General features: G+C 40.3%; 1 protein-coding gene across 9 annotated transcripts in view; it reads right to left on the reverse strand.

Moving 5' to 3' along the window:
* UNC5D (unc-5 netrin receptor D) overlaps positions 1-24,720 on the reverse strand; it is a 612,862-nt gene that overhangs the window by 112,675 nt on the left and 475,467 nt on the right. For 6 of the 9 annotated variants that reach the window (XM_070459902.1, XM_070459903.1, XM_070459907.1 and 3 more), the window contains exons 5-7: positions 10,327-10,507; positions 9,282-9,449; positions 7,145-7,309 (exon numbers count right to left, since the gene is read on the reverse strand). In XM_070459902.1, the coding sequence (XP_070316003.1) occupies positions 7,145-7,309; positions 9,282-9,449; positions 10,327-10,507 (514 nt within the window). The remainder of the gene's footprint in view (positions 1-7,144; positions 7,310-9,281; positions 9,450-10,326; positions 10,508-24,720) is intronic. The other 3 variants (XM_070459905.1, XM_070459906.1, XM_070459904.1) reach the window with 1 other exon arrangement.

Genomic DNA, 24,720 nt, shown 5'->3' on the forward strand with positions numbered 1-24,720 from the left:
GCATGACAAAGTACTTCCTCTCCAAATGCATTCGAGGAATGTAAGCACAGTGTAAAAGTTCATATTAAAATATGTTTGGGGGGGATAGTTGATAGGAATAGGAAAAAGTAGAAGAAAGAAATGGAAAAACTGCACTGAATTGTATTAGCTATGAAAGAAGTTCTTAAGTAGGTTATTTTGTGACTCTGTATGTGTGGCACAGGTTTATGAAGGAATATAGTAAAGGTAATGACAGAATGAAAATTTCCTGCATACAAAAAGCATTTTAAGTACTTGTTTCAGAACTGGTTGGTAAGAAAGGCCACAGTTTTTTTTTTTTTTTTAAATTGAAGTATAGTTGATTTACAATGTTTTGTTAGTTGATTGAATCTATCTATCTATACATATATATACATATTCTTCTTCAGATTCTTTCCCTTATAGGTAATTACAAAATATTGACTATATTTCTCTGTGCTATACAGTAGGTTGTGTTATTTATCTATTTTATATACAGTAGTGTATATATGTTAATATCAAACTTCTAATTTATCCCTCTTCCACTTTCCCCATTGGTAATCATAAGTTCTTTTTCTACACCTGAGGTCAGGTTGTTTTTTGTTTTAATAGTTTACTAAATACATATCAATAATTGCTGAGGTCAGGTTGTTTTTTGTTTTAATAGTTTACTAAATACATATCAATAATTGGCCAGCGGATGAAGGTCAATCCTTATTTGGAAGGGGGATTATGCTCAAAAAGACAATCAGATGTCTTTTTCTTCTTGTTAACAAGGCATAAATGGAGAAAATCCACAGGGGGTGGATAAAAAAGCAGAGACATTTTACAGTGATTTGTTTGTATATGGTTTATCCTTTTGCCTTTTTTTTTATGCTCAGTTCCACTTAGGATGTGGTATTTGAGTTCAGGTCCTCTTATCATGAGGCACAAATGGAACAGTTTTAGCCTTGTAGAATTTTTTAAAAATGCCTTCACTAAGACACATGAATATTAAGCTATCTCTATTTTCTTTTTTAATTAAGCACACTGGAAACTTCAGTTATGAGCCACTTCAGTCTCTCTCGTTAAAGAATGTTATTCACTGGTCTTCTTACTGGGTCTCATCATGGGAGAGTTTTTACTGGGGCTTTGGGGGAAGGCTGTGGCTAAGCTGCTAAAGATACCATATGTGTCCAAATCAACATTCTTATTACTCCTGCGGGTCTGCAATATTATATCTGCATTTTCTATTCAGTATACATAAAGGCAACTCTGAATTAATCAATTGTTTGTTATGCAAAGAGGCAGTTGTTGGGTATTTCTAGGAGAAATCTTTATATAAAAAGGGATACCTACTATATACTATAAGTGGAGTGGAAATGGGTTTTTAATATTAAAACTCCTTGGGAGAATTAGCAAGCAGCAGGAAGCTTCATGACAACTTAATGCATTGGCTAGCATGTTATCTCACTGATGCCATTTTAATTTTTTTGTGATACTACAATTTTACGATACTACAATTAGGCAATTATGTAGTACAGTGGGCCCTGAAACATGAACTTATCCAACAAAAAGTTGAAGAATGAGTCTTGTGTGAGTCCTGACTCTTTGTCCAAAGGAAGGATGTGTGGATTTTGTTTTAATAAAGGGACACCCATCTGTTATAATCCCATATACAAAGCAGACATTCAGTAAACCACCAGCAAAAACTAAGAGTTGTTTCAGATGCACTCAGTGAACTCTGGAATGAAAATTTTCTTATTCAGTGCCCTAGAAAATACAGGGAAGGAACCCAGGTAATTACTGTAATGGATAACAATGAGGTTTAGAATGATCCAAGAGAAAATGCTTACCAAGGAAACCTTTCCTTTGATGTGATTACAGGTTCACCTTTTCAGGTGCTCCTTTTAGGTCATTTAAGTAGGTAGCTCAACAGACAATGTAGTTAGATTGGAGATGCAGCTTGGGGATGTTTATTTGAACCTGCTATTGTATGGGATGTCTTTATCCTTGATGAGGTTTCCAAGCCGTCAACTCCAACTTTTCTTATCAGTGTACCCATCAGAAATGAAAACAAAGCACCGTGTAACTGCTCTTTCTGTTTCTGAACTGTCAATGTTGAACTGACCTATCTCACATCCTAACAAGAAGGACAGATTAGCCATTAGGTAGATCAGTCACGAAGCTTCTCTTTCAGGACCCTGTGGAATTTCTCTGGCTTCATCATCACTGCCCATCTGGGTACTAATCCTGTCTGACGCGAATTCACTTAATCCTCTGAAGGCAAAGCCTTTAGTTTCCTATCTGCTGAAATAAAAAGTGCGGGGAACAGGTTCCCTTTACTTCCCAGATTCAAACTAAGCACCCCACCATGTTCACCCTACTGTTTCTGCCAATGAGGAAATGTACATGTCACTTACATGTACATTTCAGTGATCCTTCAAGCACAGAGGTAGCTAAGTTCAGCAAGTGGAAAAGACAGCAGTTAGAAAGCTACCTGATTCTGAGGTTAAAGATTAGAAAACAGGCATCCACAAGTTCCCATCTCTCGACAGGCATTCCACATAATTGTCTTCCTGGAAAAGAACAGTTCCAGCACAAAGGCACTCACTGGATGTTTAGTTTATGCTTGCAATTTGGAACCTCACACTCACTGCTATTGGCATCAATCGCCTAACCTCACCAGTCTTGGGGCATTTATTTCCTTGTTGGGAGCATTTAGGTGTGGCCATCTGTGCTAGCATAACACTAAGGTCCTGTGCTTCAGTCACAACTGACCAAGCAACAATCATACCCCAATATTAAAGCGATCGTTCAGAGCTGGCAGCTCCATCTCTAGGAGAAATGCAGCCCTCAGGGACAACAAAGGAAATCCAGATGCTTTGTTGAGAGCTAAGTAAAAATTAAAGAATTGTAGGTCATCCAAGAGCCAAGCAATGTCACTGTGAAACTGCCAAGAGAAGTTGGGGAATTGAGGACTTGCTTCAGGGTCATGTCTGGCATAAAGGGGAAAAAAAAAATCAAATGAAGGAAATTCCCCAATTGGAACATGACCCAGATCTTTCACAAAGTGACTGCTCCATAAAGCTATTGCCAAATGTTATTTTAATCAAACCTAGCCTTCATTGGATCTCCATCCCGAGAGCACAGCTACTTTCACCAAGAACACTTCAGCAGAGTACCAGCCAGAAGCAGAGAGTAATGCTGGCACCATCTAGCCAGACTGTGTTCATTGATTCCTGCAGACACAGTCAAATGCGCTTCATCTTTGCTGACATGGGACCCACTCTGTCTCTTAAAGGGCAGACTGTATCCTGGTGTTGGGCTCCTAGAAACACACTCCTTTCCCACTGATGTATAAATACATCTCATTCACGTCTATGATTTCACAGGCTTCAATTTTTCCATCAAAAAGCTTAGTCATTGTAACCATCAAGAGTCTCTGATCATGTTTGACAGACATCTTAATATGCATACGACAGAGGCAAAGAATGCTAGACAAACCCATTCTTAAGTAGAAAAGGGAATAGGGGAATGAAGAGATTGAACAGAGAGAAAAGGCTTACATAGTGTTTTAAACTCATGAGGGGATTTAACAAAGCTCTCAACCTTTAATGCTGAGCATATTGTAAAGCTCACTGTTCTGCTCATTCTATTTCCACTACTGGAAAATGGAAACAGAATACTCACTAAATTGCACATGTGAGACAGAAAACCACACATGGTCAAGGTTCATAGGAGGGTTTCACTCAGTAACAAAGTAACTGCCTGAACCTTGATTTGATGCCTTTAAAAGGAAGGAGCTAGGCTTTGGAACTTCACAAGTACATATGCATCTGGGATGGTTAATTTCATGTGTCAACCTGACCAGGCCATCAGGTACCCAAATATTTGGTCAAATATTAGTCTATGAGGGTGTTTTCAGATGAGACCAACGTTACAATAGGCTGAAAAAAGCAAATTGCCCTCCACACTGTGGGTGGGCCACATCTAACCATTTGAATGCCTGATGCTTCCCAGGTAAGAGACTCTCCTCCTGCCTGACAGTTTCTGAACTGGGACACTGGTTCTACAGACTCTGGATTTCCCAGCTTCTATAATAATATGAGCCAATTTCTTATAAAGAATCTCTTTATATATATGTGTGTGTATATCCTGTTTCTTATATATGTATCATATTGGTTCTGTTTCTCTGGAGAACCCTGGTGAATACAATATCTCAGATTTTAAAGCTGGGGTCTGGACTGGTCAGTACCCTCTTACTCAACTAACAATACAAGTGCAAATAAATAATATTCACATATTTGATAATTTTTTCTCACATTTGGAGCTAACCATTGCCTGTCTTCAATCAGTAACTCTTAATTTTCAGTCAACTAAGGTTGAAGCTTGACATTCATAGAATTTTCCCTAAGCTCAAGTCCAACGGGTGGTTGTTAGATGGTGCTAGTGGTAAAGAGCCCGTCTGCCGATGCAGGAGACATAAGAGATGCAGGTTTGATCCCTGGGTTGGGAAGATTCCCTGGAGGGAGGCATGGAACCCCCTCTCCAGTACTCTTGCCCGGAGAATCCCATGGACAGGATTCTAGGACAGGAGCCTGGTGGGTTGCAGTCCATGGGATCGCAAAGAGTTGGACACCACTGAAGCACCTGAGCAGGCAGGCAGGGAAGGTGATTACTATGTACTATAATAGTACTATAATACTTCAATCAGTATTCTCTTATTTCTGTTTTTTATTTCTAATATTTCAAAAGTGTCTAATGATCATCTAAACTAGTAAGCCACATAGTTACACCCTCAAGGACTTTTTAGAAGATATATGAAATTATTGTCTTAACTATAGTCCTAAATCAATGTTAAGAAACATGTCAAGAAATAGTCACAACTTAAAGGTATATTTCAGATATATCTGGTGGTGGTCAAGGGTAGCCAGAAACACATTTCCTTAAACCTCTTGCTAATGAGTTTGTATTGTCTCCTTATATTTGAAAAGAATGGAATAGACATTTCATCAACAAACACAGATGAATGACCAATTAACAAATGAAAATTTGCTCAATATCATTAGCTGTTATGGAAGTGCAAGTTACAATAAAAAAAAAAATCTACAAACTCATTAGAATGGCTTAATTTAAAATGACCAATAGTAAGTGTTGGCAAAGATGTGGAACAACCAGCACAGTTACATCCTAGTGGTAAAAATTTAAATGATCACAGTTATTTCAGAAAGTTTCTTATACCATCAAATATCTAATCACCATATGGACCACTAATCCCATTTCTAGGCATTTACCCAAAAGAAATGAAAATAAATGTCCACACAAGGTCTGTACACAAGGGTTCATAGCAGCTTTGTTCATAAGCACCCCCAAATGAAAACAATCCTGTGTCTATCACCTGGTGAAAGGATAAACACATTGTGGTAGATCCATAAAATGGAACACTACTTAACAAAAATAAAAAATTAATTACTGATAGGTGTAGCAGAATGAAGGAATGTCAAACGCATTATGACAACTGAAAGAAAGCAGAAAAGTGGTGGTTAGGGGTAGGGGAAAAGAAATGACTGCAAAAGACTGCAAGCAAACTTTGGGGATGAATGGAAACGTTGTCTATCTTGACTACGACAGTATATTTACTTTCACCACTGAGACTGGTGGGTGAAAAGTCAAAGTGTTAGTCGATTAGTCTTCTCTGAATCTTTGCAACCCTACAGACTGCAGCCTGCCAGGCTCCTCCGTCCATGGGATTCTCCAGGCAAGAATACTATAGGGAGTAGTCATTCCCTTCCCCAGGGGATCTTCCCGACCCAGGGACTGAACCCAGGTCTTCTGCATTGTAGGCAGATTCTTTACCATCTGGGCCAACAGGGAAGCCCAAGACTTGGTTCTCTTTAATTACAGACCTTTGTATTCTGTCTGACGCATGCAGATTACTCAGTACTTGAACTGAGCAAATAAAGGAATTATGGGCTATGAGGTAGCACTTATTTCAATGTATTGAACATTTTCACTAATGCATTAACCATTTCGACTTATTTTGAAAATATAACTGTTTGTAGAGCCTTGCTTTCAAGCATAGCTAGTCATATTGACACAGAAAGATAAATACAACTTAGATGCCTCCTTCATACTATAATCTTCCTAACTAAAAAGTGACATATATTCCTGAAAAGATGACAAATTATTGAACTACACTATTTTCTGCTGGATATCATCCCAGAAGGCAACCTAGTTCTAAAGAATAGGTACGCCTCGAATCTCCTGTTTTTGAAGGATCTAAGAAAAATCAATATACCCTTAGCACATCTGAGTGGGCAAGCGGAGAAGGGATTGCTATTTATCGAGCACCTATTCTGTGCCATGAAATATTCAAAATATATTCTTTTAATATTGGTCCCAGACAATAACCAAAAATAGGCACTTTTTGGGTACTCTTGGTACAATTCAGAGACGTTAAGCAGTTGAGTGAGTTACCCTAGATCACAAAGCTAGTAAGGGACACCACCAAATTAAAACTCACCTCTGTGTGGTTCTATTTAATCCTCCCATGGTTTTATACCCAGGCAGACAGTCACTTGAAGAAGTTATAACATAACCTCAGGAATAACACAGTCTTGGAAGTTCTGAAATGGGCATTCTAATTTGGGCCACGCCAGACCAATTTGAGACAAACCCAGCCACCTCCTCAGTGTCGTATTTCCCCCCATCTGTAAGGTAACAGTCACAACACACATCCCTTGGTCACACTGCATGTCCCATGGTCTCTGAGGATTACAAAATGCTTTAGAGTCTGGTAAAATTCTTTGGAGAAATATAAGCCTACATTGATCCAGATCAGAATTTCACCAAACCTAAAAACACTGGCCCCTATAAGAGAAGAACTGCTAAGCCCCAAAGTCTAACACATTTGCCTGCATCATTTCTCTCCCAAGCATATCTAGTTTCGCTAACAGTAAATACACGCATGGGTGGAACTGACAGCGGTAACGATGTTTAAAATGGCCTATTTGTCTGCTCTTTGACACTTTCCACCCATTTTATTTTTGCTCTGGGGGATTTTGTTTTCTGCGAACTGGTTTCACTGAATCAATGGTCCTGGCATTATCATAGCATCTTTTCCTATGATGGACAGACACAGAAGATGTGTATCGTAAGGTCTTACCTAGGATGCAAAGGCCGTCTGTGCAGTTCTCGGATTCCTGGCTTAGACCTTCGCAGAATTTGCCCCCGTTTCTCGGGGCGGGGGCTGTGCATTCTCGGATCCGCAGATGCTCGCATTCTGGGCTGCAGACTGACCACTCACTCCACACTTCCCAGCTCCCGTCCACTTCAAAGGGAAACAGAAGGAGCCATCATTAGGCTTCATCTGACAGCTGTCAGGAGACTCACCCCAAGGCCACTGTGGTTCTTAGAGCTGGATTTCAAAGAAATCACCACTACCACAGAAACAAAATAATATATCCGTTTATCTTCTCTCCATGGTTTCTTTCCTAAAGAGACAGGTGAACAACAGCAGTGGTATAATTCTCTCGCTATTGCAGGATGAGATCAATTACTGAATTTGGGCAAACATGTGAATTACCCATGCCCTCAGGTTAGCTAATCATGTCATTATCCATTCTTTCCCCGTCTTTTATGCCCAAGTGCATCTTAGATGGATAGATACACTCTGTGCAAGAACCACTGGTAATCACTACTTCCTTACGGGTTGATAGTTTAGAACAGAAAGTAGAATAAATGTTCTTTAAGTCCTAAAAACCCCTTAATAATAAAAAGTTAAACCCATATATATTGATAGTGTTAAACTAAAACAGGTCAGCCAAGCCCCAAGATACCAAGACTTACATAAATAGAATTTCTTGGGTCATGGATTGCTGCCGTATGTAGAAACGAACAAACTGAACTTAATTCCACTAAAAAACAACCCTAGAGATTATGGCAGCTGTTGGAAGCAATTGTTCCACTACCTCCTAGGAATAGGCCAACCATGCTTATGTGGGTTATTGAAGATATTGCCACTTTTAATCCAGAGCGACTAGTCAAGTGCATGTGCATGCTCAGCCACCCAGTTGCGCCTGACTCTTTGCGACCCCATGGACTGTAGCCCACCAGGCTCCTCTGTCCATGAGATTTCCCAGGCAAGAATACTGGAGTGGGTTGCCATTTCCTTCTCCAGGGGATCTTCCTGACCCAGGGATTGAACCTGTGTCTTCTGCATCGGCAGACAGATTCTCTACTACTGAACCACCTGGGAAGCCCAGTGTAGGGTAAAATAAAAATACTAAATTTGAATCAAAATATCTGAATCCTTGTCTTAGTTCTGTCAACTTTTTGGCTGAGCCACCCTAAGCAAGCACTTAGCCTGTCTTTTCCATTTCTGTCAACTGGGGAATCATAAAACTCACAACACAAAACTAAAGGACATTGTGTAAATGTATCTTGCATAGTACCCGCACATAGTAAGCACTCAATAAATGTGTACTGAATACAAATTCAAAATGAAACTCCAAGCACAGGCAAAAGCCTCGCCTTAGCTTTGAGTGGCACTATATTTGCAATTTTAAAGACACAAGTCTCTGGTCCAGCATCCTTGGACTTAATGTTCGATCCTGCGTGTGAGACCCAGGATTCATTTTATTTCTCAGTGGGAGGATATGCTTCCCATTCAGAAAGTCAGCTTCTGGCTCATCTATTTCTCATTGTATAAATTGGGTTACAGCCAGTAAGATGAGCAAAAGAACTTATAAAAGCCATATTTGGTAAATGAAGCCTCTATTCAAAGGAAGGCAATCATAGCCCAAATGCAAAACAGAAATGGCTGTGATGCAATCTCTGCCAATTGCATTGTCTTAAATGCAAAGGCAAACCTGATGAGGTTAGTTGAATGGTGACTGATGATAAAAGGGCAAGTATTTGGTACCTGTTTTGTGCTCAAAGGCATTTCACTACACCCTATTATACAGATGAACACTATACAATGGGAGAACCCAAGGAGAGAAGGGTATGGCTTAACCCAATCAAACACTGGTAGTATAAAAATACATAAAAACATTTGGCTTATTGATGTTGAGTGTCTAGGGTAATCTGAGTATGAAGAGAAAAACTATGCCCCCATATAGAGGTATTTCACCCATGTTCTTGCTATTACAATGAGTTCCACGTCAGAACTCTGGACAAACGCTCCATTCCAAGAACCTGGAAGATGTTGACTTTGGGCAGGTAGGTTCTACTGAAAGCTTCACACCAGCTCAGTCGTGGTGGTGGATGAGAAGGGAAAAGGAAATCTACGCATATCTCACCAGGACAGAGAGCAGTGCAGGTTATTTTCTGCACTGACATTCCCTCACAAAAGGCTCCACCATTGAGAGGAGCTGGGTTGGTGCAGGTCCGGGAACGTTTCTGCCATCCTCTCCCACAGGGAACATTGCAGGCTGACCACTCTGTCCAGGAAGACCAGCCTCCATTCACTGAGAGAAAAAAATGGGGAGGGGAGAAGAAAACAAAAAAAAAAAAGAAAGGAAAGAGGTTTTTACTGATTGCCTACTATGTGCAAGTCACTTGCCAGGTGTTGTGAGTTGGGCATCCAGGGACCAAGAGACCAGCGGGGACCCTCCCCGGCTGCCCCACTGTGTGGCAACCGTGGGGCTGATCTAGTCTCCATCTCTTGATCTACTCTTCTGTAGACCATAGGAGGGATACAGAGAATTTGCTTTGCAAGGAAATGATGAAACAGAGGAAGAACTCATCAACATATCTCTACAGCACTTGAAATTCCAGAGTAGAAGAAGAAAATAACAGGGTCTGAATTTCTATTAACTTTCAGTGCTTCAAACGTAAATCCCAGGGCTCTTCTATTGTGGAAGGGAGTGCTTACTTCAATAGCTGGGAATTTCACTTATGCATTACCTGAGCTATTCAGCGAATGGTCACGTTTGTTTTTGGTGAATTTCATATACCAGAAGAGGAACTGCGAATAGCAGGTCTGGGGAGGATGGGGTGAATGTTGGGTTTGGGAAGAGTGGGAAGCGGAAGTTGCCCACCTCAATTCTTTTCAAATGTAAACACAATGGAGGCAAAGAAACGTCTTTTGAGATTCTTTTGAAAATAGATTGAAAATGTCACTCACTGTCCCCCGGAAGTCCAATCTTGGATGAAAGAGCAAACACATTCCCAGCTATAGGGGTCTGCGTCACCTGCCAATGGGGTGAGGCAGATGGCGCTGTAAGGGAAACGCGCCGGATTCCCTTCAGTGCTGCACACAGAAAGTTCTAAGGAAATGCACCTCCCTCTCCCCCTCTGATTTCTGTCCCCTCTATCCACTCCGGGCCTTTGGGCTGGTCTTACCATAAACCACCACTGTGGCCGACAGGCTCCTCCTCTTGGCCACGATGTTGGCCGCCATGCAAGTGTAATTCCCGGAGTCCGAGAGCCGCGCCTGCCGGATGATGAGGTTGTGGTCTGCTCTGGTGTCGATGTGCTCATCTTGCTCAGAGTCTATGGGCTCCTCGTTTTTCAGCCATTCCACCTATCAGAAGTCAGGAATGTTCACAAGTCATTAACACACACACACAAACTTTTCTGGAATCGGAAGATGAGTGGTTAGAGCATATGGGACAGAGATGTACATAACACAAATGGCAAGACGAATGGTATCTTTTTAATCTTTATCCCATACACCATCCTTTTCATTCATTTGGTATATTCAGGACATGAATACTCCAGTTAATAAACTGGAGGTGGGAAGAGAATATAAGCATCCTATCGACTTTGACCTATTTTCTAAAAATGCAATAGAAGAGAGAAAAAACTGTAATTAGGTCATTTCATTATATTTCATCATGTTACAACTGATGATGATGATGCTCCAATAACTGGCCCAAAATGGAGATTAGAAAAAGCAACCCATGTAGGTAGAGCTTGGACTTTGTGCAGAGAGGATATTACGTTGTCAGACAAGGTTTGATGCTGATATTGTTTGCATTTAAACAACAACATAGATTTGGGTACTCAGAAACACAGAAATGAAACTCAGATCTTAACGCTCCCTGGTTTCAGGGACATGTTCCTTTGGTGATTGTTTATGTTACTTCTTTAGTGATTCGACAGATGTTTAGGTCAGATCAAATACCCGACACATTTAAGCCCCAGCTTCCCTTCCAAAGGACCTCACTTTTCACATCCTCTGAGTATAGACTAGTCCCATCTCTGGTTTGTTTCCTCTAGCTTGCTCCTAGAGTATCTATTTCTCTTTCCAGTTCTACCTTAAACCTATCCTTGGCCAAAAGTACTCTTTCCCTGGACACATGAGGAAGCCACAGATGGGACCTTCTGCTCCCTGGATCTTCATCCTCCCGAAAGCTGGGGCACACTGTCCCTATATCCCCTAATTCATCAAGCAGGCCAGGCTTCCCCTATCCAGCTGCCTGCCTTCCCCATGCTGTCCTCTGCTTCTGCATCTAAACATCATCTCCACTCCCTCGTGCCATCTTGGTAGCACCGTACACAGCTCCTGTTTGACAAGAACCATTTAGCTCTGGTTATTATGTGTTATACACAGGAATTTAACAGACACATCAAAACTGTAATTTAACCAAGAAAGCAGTCACTATACCAAAAAGACCTCACATGGAAGTACATGCATCTGGTTCTTTTCACGTACCCTGCCCACCAGATAATTGAAAGTTGGCTTTAGAAGATGTCTCATTTCATCTTTAAATGTAAACAATTATAATTTATCTTCAATAATCAAGTGACACCTGTTAGCAATTTGGTTTAATAAATATTTTTGGCTTCCATTAAAAGGGATTTATTTACTAGAAGAAAACCTGTACTGATACTTTAATATTTATCCCAAGAACCATCCCAAGAATGAGAGTATAGAATACCAAAAGTCACCAGTCAATCCAAAATCAATCCAAGATGAGGCAGATTTTTAGAAAAGAAAATGATGCCAAAATAGCCAAAAGAGATCTGAGAACTGCTTTAAAACATGTACAAGAGCGGAAAAAGCAACATGATGCAGGACCATGAAGTAAGGAGGCAAGCTTGACTACCAACCCCAGCAGCTCCTCAAGGCATCACCATGTGCCAGCCTTGGGTTTAAGAACTAATGATGTCCAAAAGCAGAGTCCAAAAGCACTGCTCTGTTTAATGAAGCAGGACAGTGGAGACAATTTTAAAACCATCTGACCACAAGGCCATTACAAAATATCCTCCACTCCCCAGTAACTGCATATTTTCCAGCCATTCATTCATTGAACTGATAAATATTCCAACATTTACTGAACATCAGAGAGTTGAAAAAAGCGAGATAAACAAACCCAACATAACCTCTTCTTCCACGGACCTTACATTTAATGGTTAAGATGGAAACAGGTAAATCTAGGGACTTCCCTGGTGGTCCAGTGGCTAAGACTTTGCGCTCCCAATGCAGGGGGCCTGGGTTCAATCTTTGGTTGGAGAACTAGATCTCACATGATGCAGCTAAGAAGATCCTGTATGCCACAACTAAGACCCAGAACCTCCAAACAAATAAATTTATAAGAAAAGAAGTAAATCCACATTGCCACCAGAAAGTAAGAGTTGTCGCCAGTATCTGTGATAAAACATTTATTTATGTTAAGCCAACTGGATTGGGTTTTTAAACCACCATCACTGCTGTGTCACTGGAGAGACGAATCAGTCAGCTTAAAATGGGTCTGGGGAACTCTGGTTCCACTCCACTCTCCTCCTGGTCCAGAAATTCTGAGTGCAAACTGTTTGGTTTTCTGATTGTTAATATCCTACCCTTTCCATTTCTAGCGCCTACAAAGCCATTCCCTCCTGTCTCCACCTTAAGTCATCTTCTTTTCCCATCCTTCCCCCACAAACAGCTGGTCAGGAAGTTGGGAAAGTCTGGCCATGGTCCATAAGTAAATCATTCCTAGTGAGGAAATGACCCTGGGGGCAGTGGCCCTCGAAACAGAAACCAAAGTAGGCCCAGCACCTGGAAATCAAAGAAAGCTTTCCAAAGCAAATCTGGGCCCAGAGGAAATTAAAGCCACAATCATCAAGCAGAGGTCTGGTTCCAAATTAAAAACTTCTATAAAAATACCTCATGCACAAAATGAAGTGGCCAACACACCAAGAAAATATTTGCCACAGATTTGACATATAAAACGGTAATAATCTGATGATCTGAGGGTTACAATCTGAATCACTCATGCTCTCGTATCAGTTGATGATAAAATGTCATCCAAAATAAGACGGAAAAAACACATGCTAATTAGACAACTCAATAAATATTCTATACCACTAAAAAAAAGGTGAACAACAATATAATGACGTTGTTCCTACCCAAAGAGTGACGACGAAAATTTCACAAATGTACACAGGCACACACACATACAGTATGTTTTTAATTGAACTTACAGAGTACCAGGCATTTCTGCTATTGCTGCTCTATGATTATCTCCTTTCTGGAAGACACTAAGAGCCTCTCAACTATGGTCTGTCTGGGGCTTCCATTGCTGCCTCCATCGTGGATTCTCCACGAAGGGATTAGGTCATATCCTTTTCTGGGCCCAAATCCTTCTACAGCTTTGAACTCCACTAAGAACAAAACTGCACATCCTTACCATGGCTCAGAAAGCCCTTCTTGGTCTGCCCCCTAGTTAACCTCCCACCTTAGATTCCCCAAGTAACCTCTGCGCACTCTACTCCAGCCCTGCTGGACTCCTTCCTGATCTAGAAAACTCAAAGCAAGGTCCTACCCCTCAGGGCCTTAACACCTGCTCCTTCCTCTGCTTTCTGCCTGGAAGGCCTCGCCTGAAAGTGTCCCAAAGGCTCAATTCCACCTTTCATTCAGGTCTCTAATCAAATGCTGCCTCCTTAGAGAGGTCTTGCCTGACAACCCTCCTCTAATATAGCAAGGCCCTCTCACTGCCTGTGTCCTGCTTTAATTTTCTTCCTAATATTATCTCCATCTAACAGGCTTAAAGATAGTAAGCCTTTTGCTCTTGTAATTGTGATCTCAAGAATTTGCCGAAGAAAATTATTAGGGCTACAAACAAGGATTTAAACACAATAAACTATTTTTAGTTGCAAAAAAAGAGAGAGAAAGAAAGTATGGCAGAGCTCTCTTTAAATAAATCATGATTCAATAATTCAATTTAATATTGTACAGCACTAAAGGTCATGATTTCAACTAGTGAAAATACTGAAAATGCTCATAATGCATGAAAGAGTCAAGCTGCAAAACTGTGTGTTTAGTGCAATCATAAATTTGTAAAAACAACAAAAAAAGAAATCACAAACATACATATTCTTTAAAAATGATTGGAAGAAAATGCAATATGCTGCAGAGGTTTTGAAAAAAGACTTGGGGCAGCTTTTTTTTTTCTTCCTAGTGGTTAACTGTGGCACATAAAGGAAAAGGTCTTTATTAATCTGAAAAACAACTACGTTAGCTTCTAAAAGTCTTTTACTTACATAGCACAGTAGTATTCAAATTTATATTTAGCCATAGACTGCTTCCTCAAATTAAAGCTTATCTGATCACATGGTATATGATATGTGATTATATATATATATATATATATAATGATATCACTCACATGTAGAAATTTTTTAAAAAGATACAAATGAACTTTATATACAAAAGAGAAGAGAAATAGACTCACCGACACAGAAAACAAACTTAGGGTTACTAAATGGGAAAGGGGGAATGGACAAATCAGGAGTTTGGGAATAACAGATACACACACACTATATATATATATATATATCTTTCTATCTATCTATATATAATAAATAGTTCATGGGGTCACAAAGAGTCAAACATGACTGGCAACTTAAAAACAACAACAACAATAACAACAAAAAACCTGTATACCTTAGGGGACTATACTCATATCGTATAATGACCTATGAGGGAAAGGAATCTGAAAAATAATATTGTGTGTTCATGCATAGCTTGCATGCCTAGAGCCTGTGCTCTGCATCAAGAGAAGCTGCCGCAATGAGAAGCCTGTGAGCAGCAACTAGAGAGAAGCCCCCGCCCGCCACAGCCAGAGAAAGTCTGCACACAGCAATGAAGACCTCAACATGGCAAAAAAAAAAAAAAATTAATAAATTAAAAAAAAAAAACCAGACCCCATGGAAATGTTCAGCACACCTGGTCCGTAAGTTATAAGTTGATCCTTGCCATACAATCTACCCCCATCCACCCACATGCACCATGAACTTGTACAATGGTCTGCTACTTGGGTTTCCCCAGAACACAGCTTGAAAACCAAAAAACATACCTAGGACAAATGAGGTATCTTAGGATATATACATTCTGGCATAACTGGTGTTTACAGTGTCATGACTGAGGTCCATCAATCCAATTATGTCTACAAACAATGGGTACGTTACTACCACTAACTGCAGGGCCGTTTTTTATTCGTACACTAATCGTTTATCCATTTAACTGATGGCAGGATCTTTATGAGAAAATCAGTCTGGTATTTTCTGGGCTTATAAAAGTGACGAATTGCTGTTGGATTTATGCTTTTGTCACTTAGAGAAATGTTAAAACATTTTTGATGAGCTAAGTGCTCCTAATGCAGAATAGTTTAATAAATAAGATAATAGAAAAAAAGCATTTCCTACAGCAGCAGTCGCAAACTCGATGTTCCTGGGGGCCAGAGAAGTAACATAAATTACTGATGAGGCGCTGGGTGCAAGACATCCACGCGCGTTGTTTGCATATTAAAGACAAGGGCCTATTCTTCATTCCCTCAAAGAGATGAGCTCACTCTCATTTTTCTTAGAACATGTTACCATTTTTCTGGGAGGGGGGATCGGGATGGGGAATACATGTAAATCTATGGCTAATTCATGTCAATGTATGACAAAAACCACTACAATATTGTAAAGTAATTAGCCTCCAACTAATAAAAATAAATGAAAAAAAAAAAGAAAAAAAAAAGAAAACATGTTATCATTTTTCTGTCTCCTTTTGTTTTTTCTCACTTTAGATAGAGACATGAGTATTTTAAAAAATTAACAATGCTAGTGCAATGAAAAATGACAGTGAACTCATTTTTGCTTTAAAATCTTTTTTGCTTTCAATGCATCACAGCAGTCTTCACATTTATGGAGTGCATAGCTTCAGTGTCAAGATGTATGGGGACCCGGTGCTGCCGGTGAGAAAACACAGATTCCACGACTTGGGCAAAGAGGCAGCCACCAGGTAGGTTCAGACTATGGTGACCAGTGTAACCAGTTGTTTATCTGCTAAGCTGTGTCTGACACTTTGCCACCCCATGGACTACAGCATGCCAGGCCTCCCTGTCCCTCACCATCTGGAGTTCACCCAAGTTCATGTCCATTGAGCTGGTGATGCCATCCAACCATTTCATCCTCTGTTGCCCTCTTCTCCTTTTGCTTTAAATCTTTCCCAGCATCAGGTCTTTTCCAATGAGTCGGCTCTTCACACCAGATGGCCAAAATACTGGAGCTTCAGCATCAGTCCTTCCGATAAGTATTCAGGGTCAATTTCCTTTAGGATTGACTGGTCTGATCTCCTTGCTATCCAAGTAACCAGATCTTCCATCTTTCTTGAGAAGCCAGGGCTGTATATTTTAATGGACTATTTCTTGATTCTAACATGATGACTCACACATTACAAAATACATTGTGAGGATCAAACAAAACACATCCATAAACCGCATGGGGATTCACTATTCATTCTCTCTTTTCCAGATACCTCAACATAAGAGCTGTCTGGCCTCTTGGGAGTGCCACCACAAAGAAGACTTCACTGAATTTAATTCCTTTCAGCAAATCAGCTTCCCCCATCATTCAAGAGTGCTCTGGTTCATATGTATCATGGGCCACTGTCAATGCTTTTTCATAAAAATGACTGCCAAGCATCTAAGAATTTTGAACTTCTATACAGTATTCTGCAAGTATCATAAGGGCATAAGTATTAAATTCAGAAATTATTTTACAAGAAGTTGCCAACAAAGCCCTAATTAAGCTCTTAACAGAAAGCAATACACATTTTCAAATTAGCTGTATGGGATCAATACATTGACCACCTTGAGGCTAATGGACATTTTTTTTTTTTTTAATCACTGATCCAAATGATCTCATGCTAATAGGTCAGCTCTTTGACAGAAAGACAACATTTTGGAAGGTGCAAGGTGTTCACATCTTCAGAGGAAAAAAAAAAATTTTTTTTTTTTTCATCTGGTTTCTACTTATTTAGATTAGATGGATAATCCCAGTTAGGCGTGTGTGAAGAAACCAGTTACTTAAAGGTAATGAGCTTATGGATTTGCCGGACACATGAGTTCATTAACATAGTGTTATGTGCAGATGGACTGCAGTTTGTAGATTTTTCCAGTTTATAAACAAATCTGGATAAATAGACCTTCAAAGACACTTAAGACTTCATGCCAGACAGCAAGTTCCTGATCTGTCATTCTGGTTATCTGGGGAGAGAAGGTACATAACTGACAACCCTATAGATTTCTGCAACAATAGGCAGCATAGTGTAATTGAATGGGGAGGCTGCCTCCTTTGGAAGAGGGATGGATCGATGCTTCATGGGTGATCAGCTTATCTGAGAGCTGGGTCACATTTGAAAATGTTTGCATGAGTCTTGACATTTCGCCTCTTCTGACCTTTTGTCAGATATCCTGTATATCTATACAGATAAACTTTACACCCAAAGTTTATTTCCATCAGAAAGCATGTCAGATTCTAATGCTCCTCTTGTTCTTAATATTCCATAAGAGCATGAGAAGGCGAGTGCTGTTATTAATCATTTAAAAGTGTAAAAACTAGACTAGAAAGAGAAAGGCACGTTAACAGGCCAGTTCTCTTCCTATGCAGGATCCAAAGCCTGTTGTCCTTGAGTCCTAGACAGTACCAACCTGGAACTCTCTCTTCCTTCACATCCCATAGAAAATGCCAATGGGGGCCATGAGCTGCTGTCATCTACCAAGTGTTCTTATCCCCACAGCTTCCCCGGGGACTCAGATGGTAAAGAATCCACCTACAATGCAGGAGCCCCAGGTTTGACCCCTCGGTAGGGAAGATTCCCTGGAGAAGGGAATAGCTTACCCACTCTGGTATTCTTGCCGGGAGAACTCTATGCACAGAGGAGCCAGGTGGGTTACAGTCTATGGGGTCACAAAGAGTTGGATACAACTGAGCGACGAACACGTTCACTTTCGCCAAGTGTTCTTATCCCCCCAGTTCCAGTCCTCTTGGGATTTGCTAAAGGAAATGTAAAATTGAGCTGCTCTTAAAGATGTAATCTCAGATTTCTGATTTTAGAAGCTTCTCAATTCATCTACTCGTTGCCTGGGGGTCATCTTAAGTGGCAAGGTCCTTAAGAATAAAAACAATATTTTAAATCTTCCTATAACTTGCATACAGCCTTTTTGAGGATATTCAATAGCATCTGTTGACTAGAAATTTTAGTCTGAATTAACATATATGCAAGTTTAGAGACTGGTGTGATTATACATACACACATACAACTTCAAACTATATTTCAGGGATTGGGCCTAGGAAGGGGATATTAGTTTTTGCTTTAAATCCCAGACTGGAGTCTAGATATGAAATGGAAGAAGACATTTTGAGCGTAGTTGTTCTTAAATATATTCTGGGAACCACTAATATTTCATAATGGCTCCATAGGGTCTCATATTGAATTTCATGTATTTGCTCAAGGTATGAGTTATATAAGAGTAATAAATGGTTTTTCTCCCCACTACAACTAAGGATGGCTTAAGAAGGCAACCTTGTCTGACAGACAGCTCACCAGTGGGGATGAGAGGTCCAGCCAGGGAAACACTGGAAAGTCACAGTCATTCGCAATATGGGCATTCCCATATAACCTCTCAAATGTTTTGGTAAGTTGCCATCCTACCAAATAACAAGTATGATTGGATTTCTGTGAGAAAATGAGAAGATGAGAAGGCTGGAGCATGTATTCCAGTTTTGGGGGGGGGGGGTCGGGGTACATGGGATATAGCACCCAAGGACACAGGGGTGGAGAGGAGGGGGCCCAGCAGAGGTAAAGAGGGGGTTCCAGAGGACCCCGGGGGAGCCCATGACTTCCACACCTAGCATACTGGTCTAACCACTACATTTCTCATTTACATCGTGAGTCACATCATGAGTTTTGATCAAATGAATATTTCCCAGCGTAAAACAATGAGACCTAGCATTTCTTGTATACTCTGTGCCAAGGGGGCTTCCCAGGTGGCGCAAGTGTTAAAGAACCTGTGTGCCAAGGCAAGAGACATAAACAGATATGGGTTTGACCTGGGTTGGGAAGATCCCTGGAGGAGGGCATGGCAACCCACTCCAGTATTTCTGCCTGGAGAATCCCAGGGACAGAGGAGCCTGGCCATGGGATCACAAAGAGTTAGACATGACGGAAGCAACTTCACACACACACACACACATGCCAAGTACTCTTTTAAACACTGTACGTATGTTCATTAATATCACTGTTAAAATGTGTCTATAAGGTGGACACGATTTTTACCATCTCCATTTTGTAAACAACAAGGATGTTAAGTACTTTGCTCATATATATGTGTGTGTGTGTGTATATATATATATATATATATATATATTTTTTTTTTTTTTAATGGTAGAACCAGAATTTAAATCTAAGTTTTGACTTCAAGTCTTGCTTTTAACACACGGTGTTTAGTCATCCATCTTATTTCCCAGATTTGGGTGGAATGACCCCATGCTATTTGCACAATTACATTGAAATACAGAGGATTGACACCACTGAAGATAATTTTAAAAACATATTTGGGAATTTTATGATCATCCCTAAGGACAGGGGGATGCAAAAAATATCTTGACAAAAGCAACATTGTTGAATACATATATTGTCTCCCAGACGGTTATTTTAAAGGCCAGCTCTTATTTGAATGCACACATTCTGGTTATATTAACATGTCAAGATGTTCAGAATGTAGCCAGAACTATTTTAACATATAAAACTTATTCAAACTTAATATTTGTCCCTATGTAACTATTCAGAATTTATGGCAGTCCTCTCCCAGTTATCTGGTGTTTGGTTTTGCTTTGGGGCAATGAGCAGAAATGAATGAAAACAATCCATAAAATCTTTGTGATAACAGCCTGCAGTCTTAAAATACTTCAGAAGGCCAATGATCTATTGGGTGACTTACAGGAAATAAAAAATCAGGAAATTAACTTATAATATTTAGCAAATAGCTTTCCTAAGAAAAGGGATAGGTGTTTCAGGTCTTTTATTTGGTTAGGCATGGATGCAATTGTGAAGCTAAGGCAGACATCTTATGACCGTGAAGAAAAGACAAACGAACTCACAGAGGTGATGGTCACTGTCTTTATACTCGAAAGCAAACACACTGCTGCCCAACACTTGATCTCATTTGATCTTTATGACAGTTCCAAGGCAGGCAAAAAATATCTTATTCTTCCCATTTTACAGACTACATGATTCGCCTAAAGCAACATACTTGGAAAATGGTACACTTAGAAGTTGTAGCTTTCAAATCAGTTTCCTGCCACAGAGCATCAGCCATTTTCTTGTCTTGCTGATCACACGAAGGCTGGCTCCTTAACATTTCCTGTGATTCGTTTTGGCATCCTAAAGTAAGTCTTACCTGGGACTTAACCACTACAATAGAGTGACATGCCTCTACTCAGAACGGAGCCAATTACCTTCTCATCTTAGTTTAGGCCATCACTTGTTTTGCTACTTTCAGATGAGATGTCACCTGTCCTCCCCTCTCTCCTTGATACGATTTCCTTCAAGTTATTTATAACAGTACTCTCATGTTTCCCCTTTTGTCCTCCTTTTCTTTCCAGACTGGATAGATCAGCTTTAAAGCCTCCTACTTTGCACTTTCTGCCGTTTAGCTCCACTTATCTGATTATGCATCACAAAAGGTGGTAGAAATTCAGCTTAATTGTGAAGTGAGAGAAACCTAATGATCAAAGACAGAATCACCCTCACGGATGCTGAATGAAATGACAGACAAGAGTTCCTCTGTGGAAGCCTGAATTCTGATTAGAGAATGTTATGTTCTGACACTCTATGTCTCTAGTCAGATCAGTGTTGTCCTTTAACTTCCCTGTTTCAGTCATGAAAGTCAAGTGCAGCCTCATGTTATTTTTTAAAAAATTCGTTTTGACAGGTAAATGGTCTCTGGGAAAGTAAACACCCTGATCAACTGTTTATTGAAACTGTAACATTGTCATGAGTGAGAAATGAGACGTGTTTACATTAATGTAAAGCATTTACACGAGTGATGATCAGAGGGAAAAGACAACATTGAACAGATGAAGCATAAAAATGAGAATGGGAAGAGATGCGCAATCAAAAGATGATTCATAAAGGAGGTGTGTGCTGCCATTAGCTTTTCAGCTAGGCTCTCCCTCGTGGAATGGATCTTGTTCGTTGCTAATTCTACATTTGCTCTCTCTCACCTGCTAGGGGAAAAGGAATTCTGGTTTTGAACCTTTGATAAAGCAATACCTTGGAGATGCTTCCAAAGTTTCTTAAGCTTTGAAAACTGCACTGGCTAACTGAAAGAGTGACCTAAAACATAGTAGCATCTGCCTCTTCATTTTAAAGGATTATTTTAGGATGGGAAGAACTCTTTAACAAGATTACAAAGAGTTGGCCTTCAGGAACTCTCCTGGCGGTCCAGTGGTTAGGAATCCGCCTGCCAATGCAGGGGCCACGGGTTCGATCCCTGGTCTGGGAAGATCCCACATGTCGCGCGTGCCACAGCTACTGAAAACCTGCGTGCCTAGAGCCCATGCTCTGCAACAAGGGAAGCCAACACAATGAGAAGCACGTGTCCCTGAACACGAGCCACAACTAAAGAAAGTTCGCACGCAGCAACAAAGACCCAAAATAGCCATAAAACAGCAACAAGAAAAACCCAACAAAGAGTTGGCTTTCAGAGAGACTCCAAACAGTCTCTGCACTCACATTTCCTTCCATACCAACTTCTGGTATCTGCATCAGGTTTTAAAGTGGTGGTGAGGGGATCTTAATTAACAGCTCCCCTTCTTTTTTCCTTACTACCACGTACTATATACTCAAGTGCTGAGAAAATAGCCATCTTAGTAAGGATTAAAGCATTAAAGACTCAAAACGTTCACATCATCACTGGTTTTAAAAGCTGGTATCAGAGTTACATACAATTTGGAAATGCAAACACAGATCACTTACACATACATAGACACACACACCACTGGAGAAACCAGATCTGTTCAGAATAAAAATATTTCCATCAGCCACATTGAAAGGCTAATCATGTAATGATCTACAAAGGAAATGCAGGGACAGATATGGATGAGCTGAGCTTCCATATACTGGGTTGGCTGAGAATGAATTAGCATAATCATAAATTTGTTCCAATTACAGAAGGCAATTATCAGAGCTCAGCTTACAGCATTATCAAAATGAAATCAGCTAAGTGCATCTACGGCCCAGGTAGATGCCACTGAGTTAATGGTGCTTTAAAAAAAAAAAAAAAAGCTGTCTGCTTATTCATCTTTCATCCCTTTGATGACTGTACACTCCATATAAGTCTCCTTTTACCTGACAGACACAAAGCCACCATGAAAAAGGAAAAAATACACGCAGTACCAAAAAAAAAATCGTGCTTAGTATAATAACTCAAGTGCAAAATAGCCAAATTCAAACTCCGAAGTCTTGTATGGATAATTTCTCTAGATCAGTGGTTCAGATAGTGCTTTCACATTGCAGACAGTGATTAACATCACCTCTTGTGTTCTCTCCAAAATATTGATTAGGAATAAAACAGAGAGTAAGCCTGTCATTACCTGCTTCAAACAAAAGTTCTTTGTGCACAAATGTAATATCCCTCCTTTGCAAAGGTAACCCCACTGCTATTTCTATTGTTTCCATGTTGCTTTTCTGTTATTAACAGAACCTGCTGCTTGGTTAACCCTTGCCAACCTGGAAAGAGGCCAGGAGAGTCAAATATATTTTGCACAGGAAGCAATGAATTTATTCTCCAAATGTTTGTGAAAAGGCAATTCAGCATAATGAGTCAAGATTATACTTGTATACAATACAATGTGCCCAGCATCTAGGAAAACAGACATTAAAAAGGAATATTACTCAACTATAAAGAAGAATGAAATAATGCCATGCACAGCAACATGAATAGATCTAGAGATTACTATACTAAGTGAAGTCGGTCAGATAAAAACATCATACGGTATCACTTATTTGCAAAATCTAAAATAATGAATAAAAATGAACTATTTCTAAAAGAGAATGAACTATTTGTAAAAGAGAAACACACAAACATAGAAAAACAAGCTGCAGTAACTGAAGGTAAAAGGGAGGGCTTGTGGCTGTTTAGTTGCTAAGTCACATCCAACTCTTCTGTGACCCCATGGACTGCAGCCCATCAGGCTCTACTGTCTGTGGGATTTCCCAGGCAAAAATACTAGACTGGGTGGCCATTCCCTTCTCCAGGGGATCTTTCCGACTCAGGGATTGTACCCGGGTCTCCTGAATTACAGGCAGATTCTTTACTATCTGTGCCACGGGAAAGCCCATGCTAATCCCAAGCTCCTAATTTATCCCTTCCTACACCTGCTTTGGGGCTTCCCCGGTGACTCAGGGCCAAAGAATCTACCTGCCAACACAGGAGACCTGGGTTTGAGCCTTGGGTTGGGAAGATCCCCTGGAGAGGGGAAAGGCCACCCACTCCAGTAGTCTTGCCTATAGAATTCCATGGACAGAGGAGCCTGGTGGGCTACAGTCCATGGGGTTGCAAAGCGTTGGACACGACAGAGCGATTAACACTTTCACTCTTGGGGATTAACAGATATGCACTACTATATATAAATTAAACAACTTGGACCAACTCTTTGTGACCCCATGGACTGGAGCGTACCAGGCTCCTCCATGCATGGAATTCTGCAGGCAAGAGTACTGGGGTGGGTTTCCATTTCCTTCTCCAGGGGATCTTCCCGACTCACGGATCAAACCCGGGTCTCTTGCATCACAGGCAGACACTACCATCTGAGCAACCTGGGAAGCCCACTGTATATAGCACAGGGAATTATATTCAGTATCTTTCAATAACCTGTAATGGAAAAGAATATGAAAAGATTATATATGCATAACTGAATCACTTTCCCGTACACCTGAAACTAACGCAACATTGTAAAGCAACTGTACTTTAAAAAAGAAAAGAAAAAGAGATACTCAAGAGATGGCAGGTTGGTAAGAAAGACGAAGGATTTCTATTGTAACTAACTGCACTGGATTTTACTTTGCATACAAGGATAAGGCCCAGTGGAGCTGAAACAGGGGGAGAAGAGAAGAGAAGAGAGATTAACATATTTATATTAATGGCCTGCTATGCGTCAGATGCTATTTTGGGTTCTTTCACATCTTAAACCACTTGGTAAAGTGGACATTGTTAACTATTTCTTTACAGTTAAGAAAATACCCACCAGGAAAGAACTGAATGAAATATTTGACCATGATCAAGATTCTGCCATCTTAAACAAGTAAGCAAACAATACCCTTCCTTTCTCTGCTTCACAGGAATCTCTCTTGAATTTTTTAGCAATTAGTCACCCCTCATCATTACCTTTCAGGCTGACTTTCACCCCATCAACTCACTGAAATCACCTTGCTGATTTCACTGATGTTCCCCGTATCACTGCATTTAGTGCAAACTC

This window comes from Odocoileus virginianus, chromosome 32 (genome assembly GCF_023699985.2).
Source record: "Odocoileus virginianus isolate 20LAN1187 ecotype Illinois chromosome 32, Ovbor_1.2, whole genome shotgun sequence".
Taxonomy (NCBI): domain Eukaryota; kingdom Metazoa; phylum Chordata; class Mammalia; order Artiodactyla; family Cervidae; genus Odocoileus; species Odocoileus virginianus.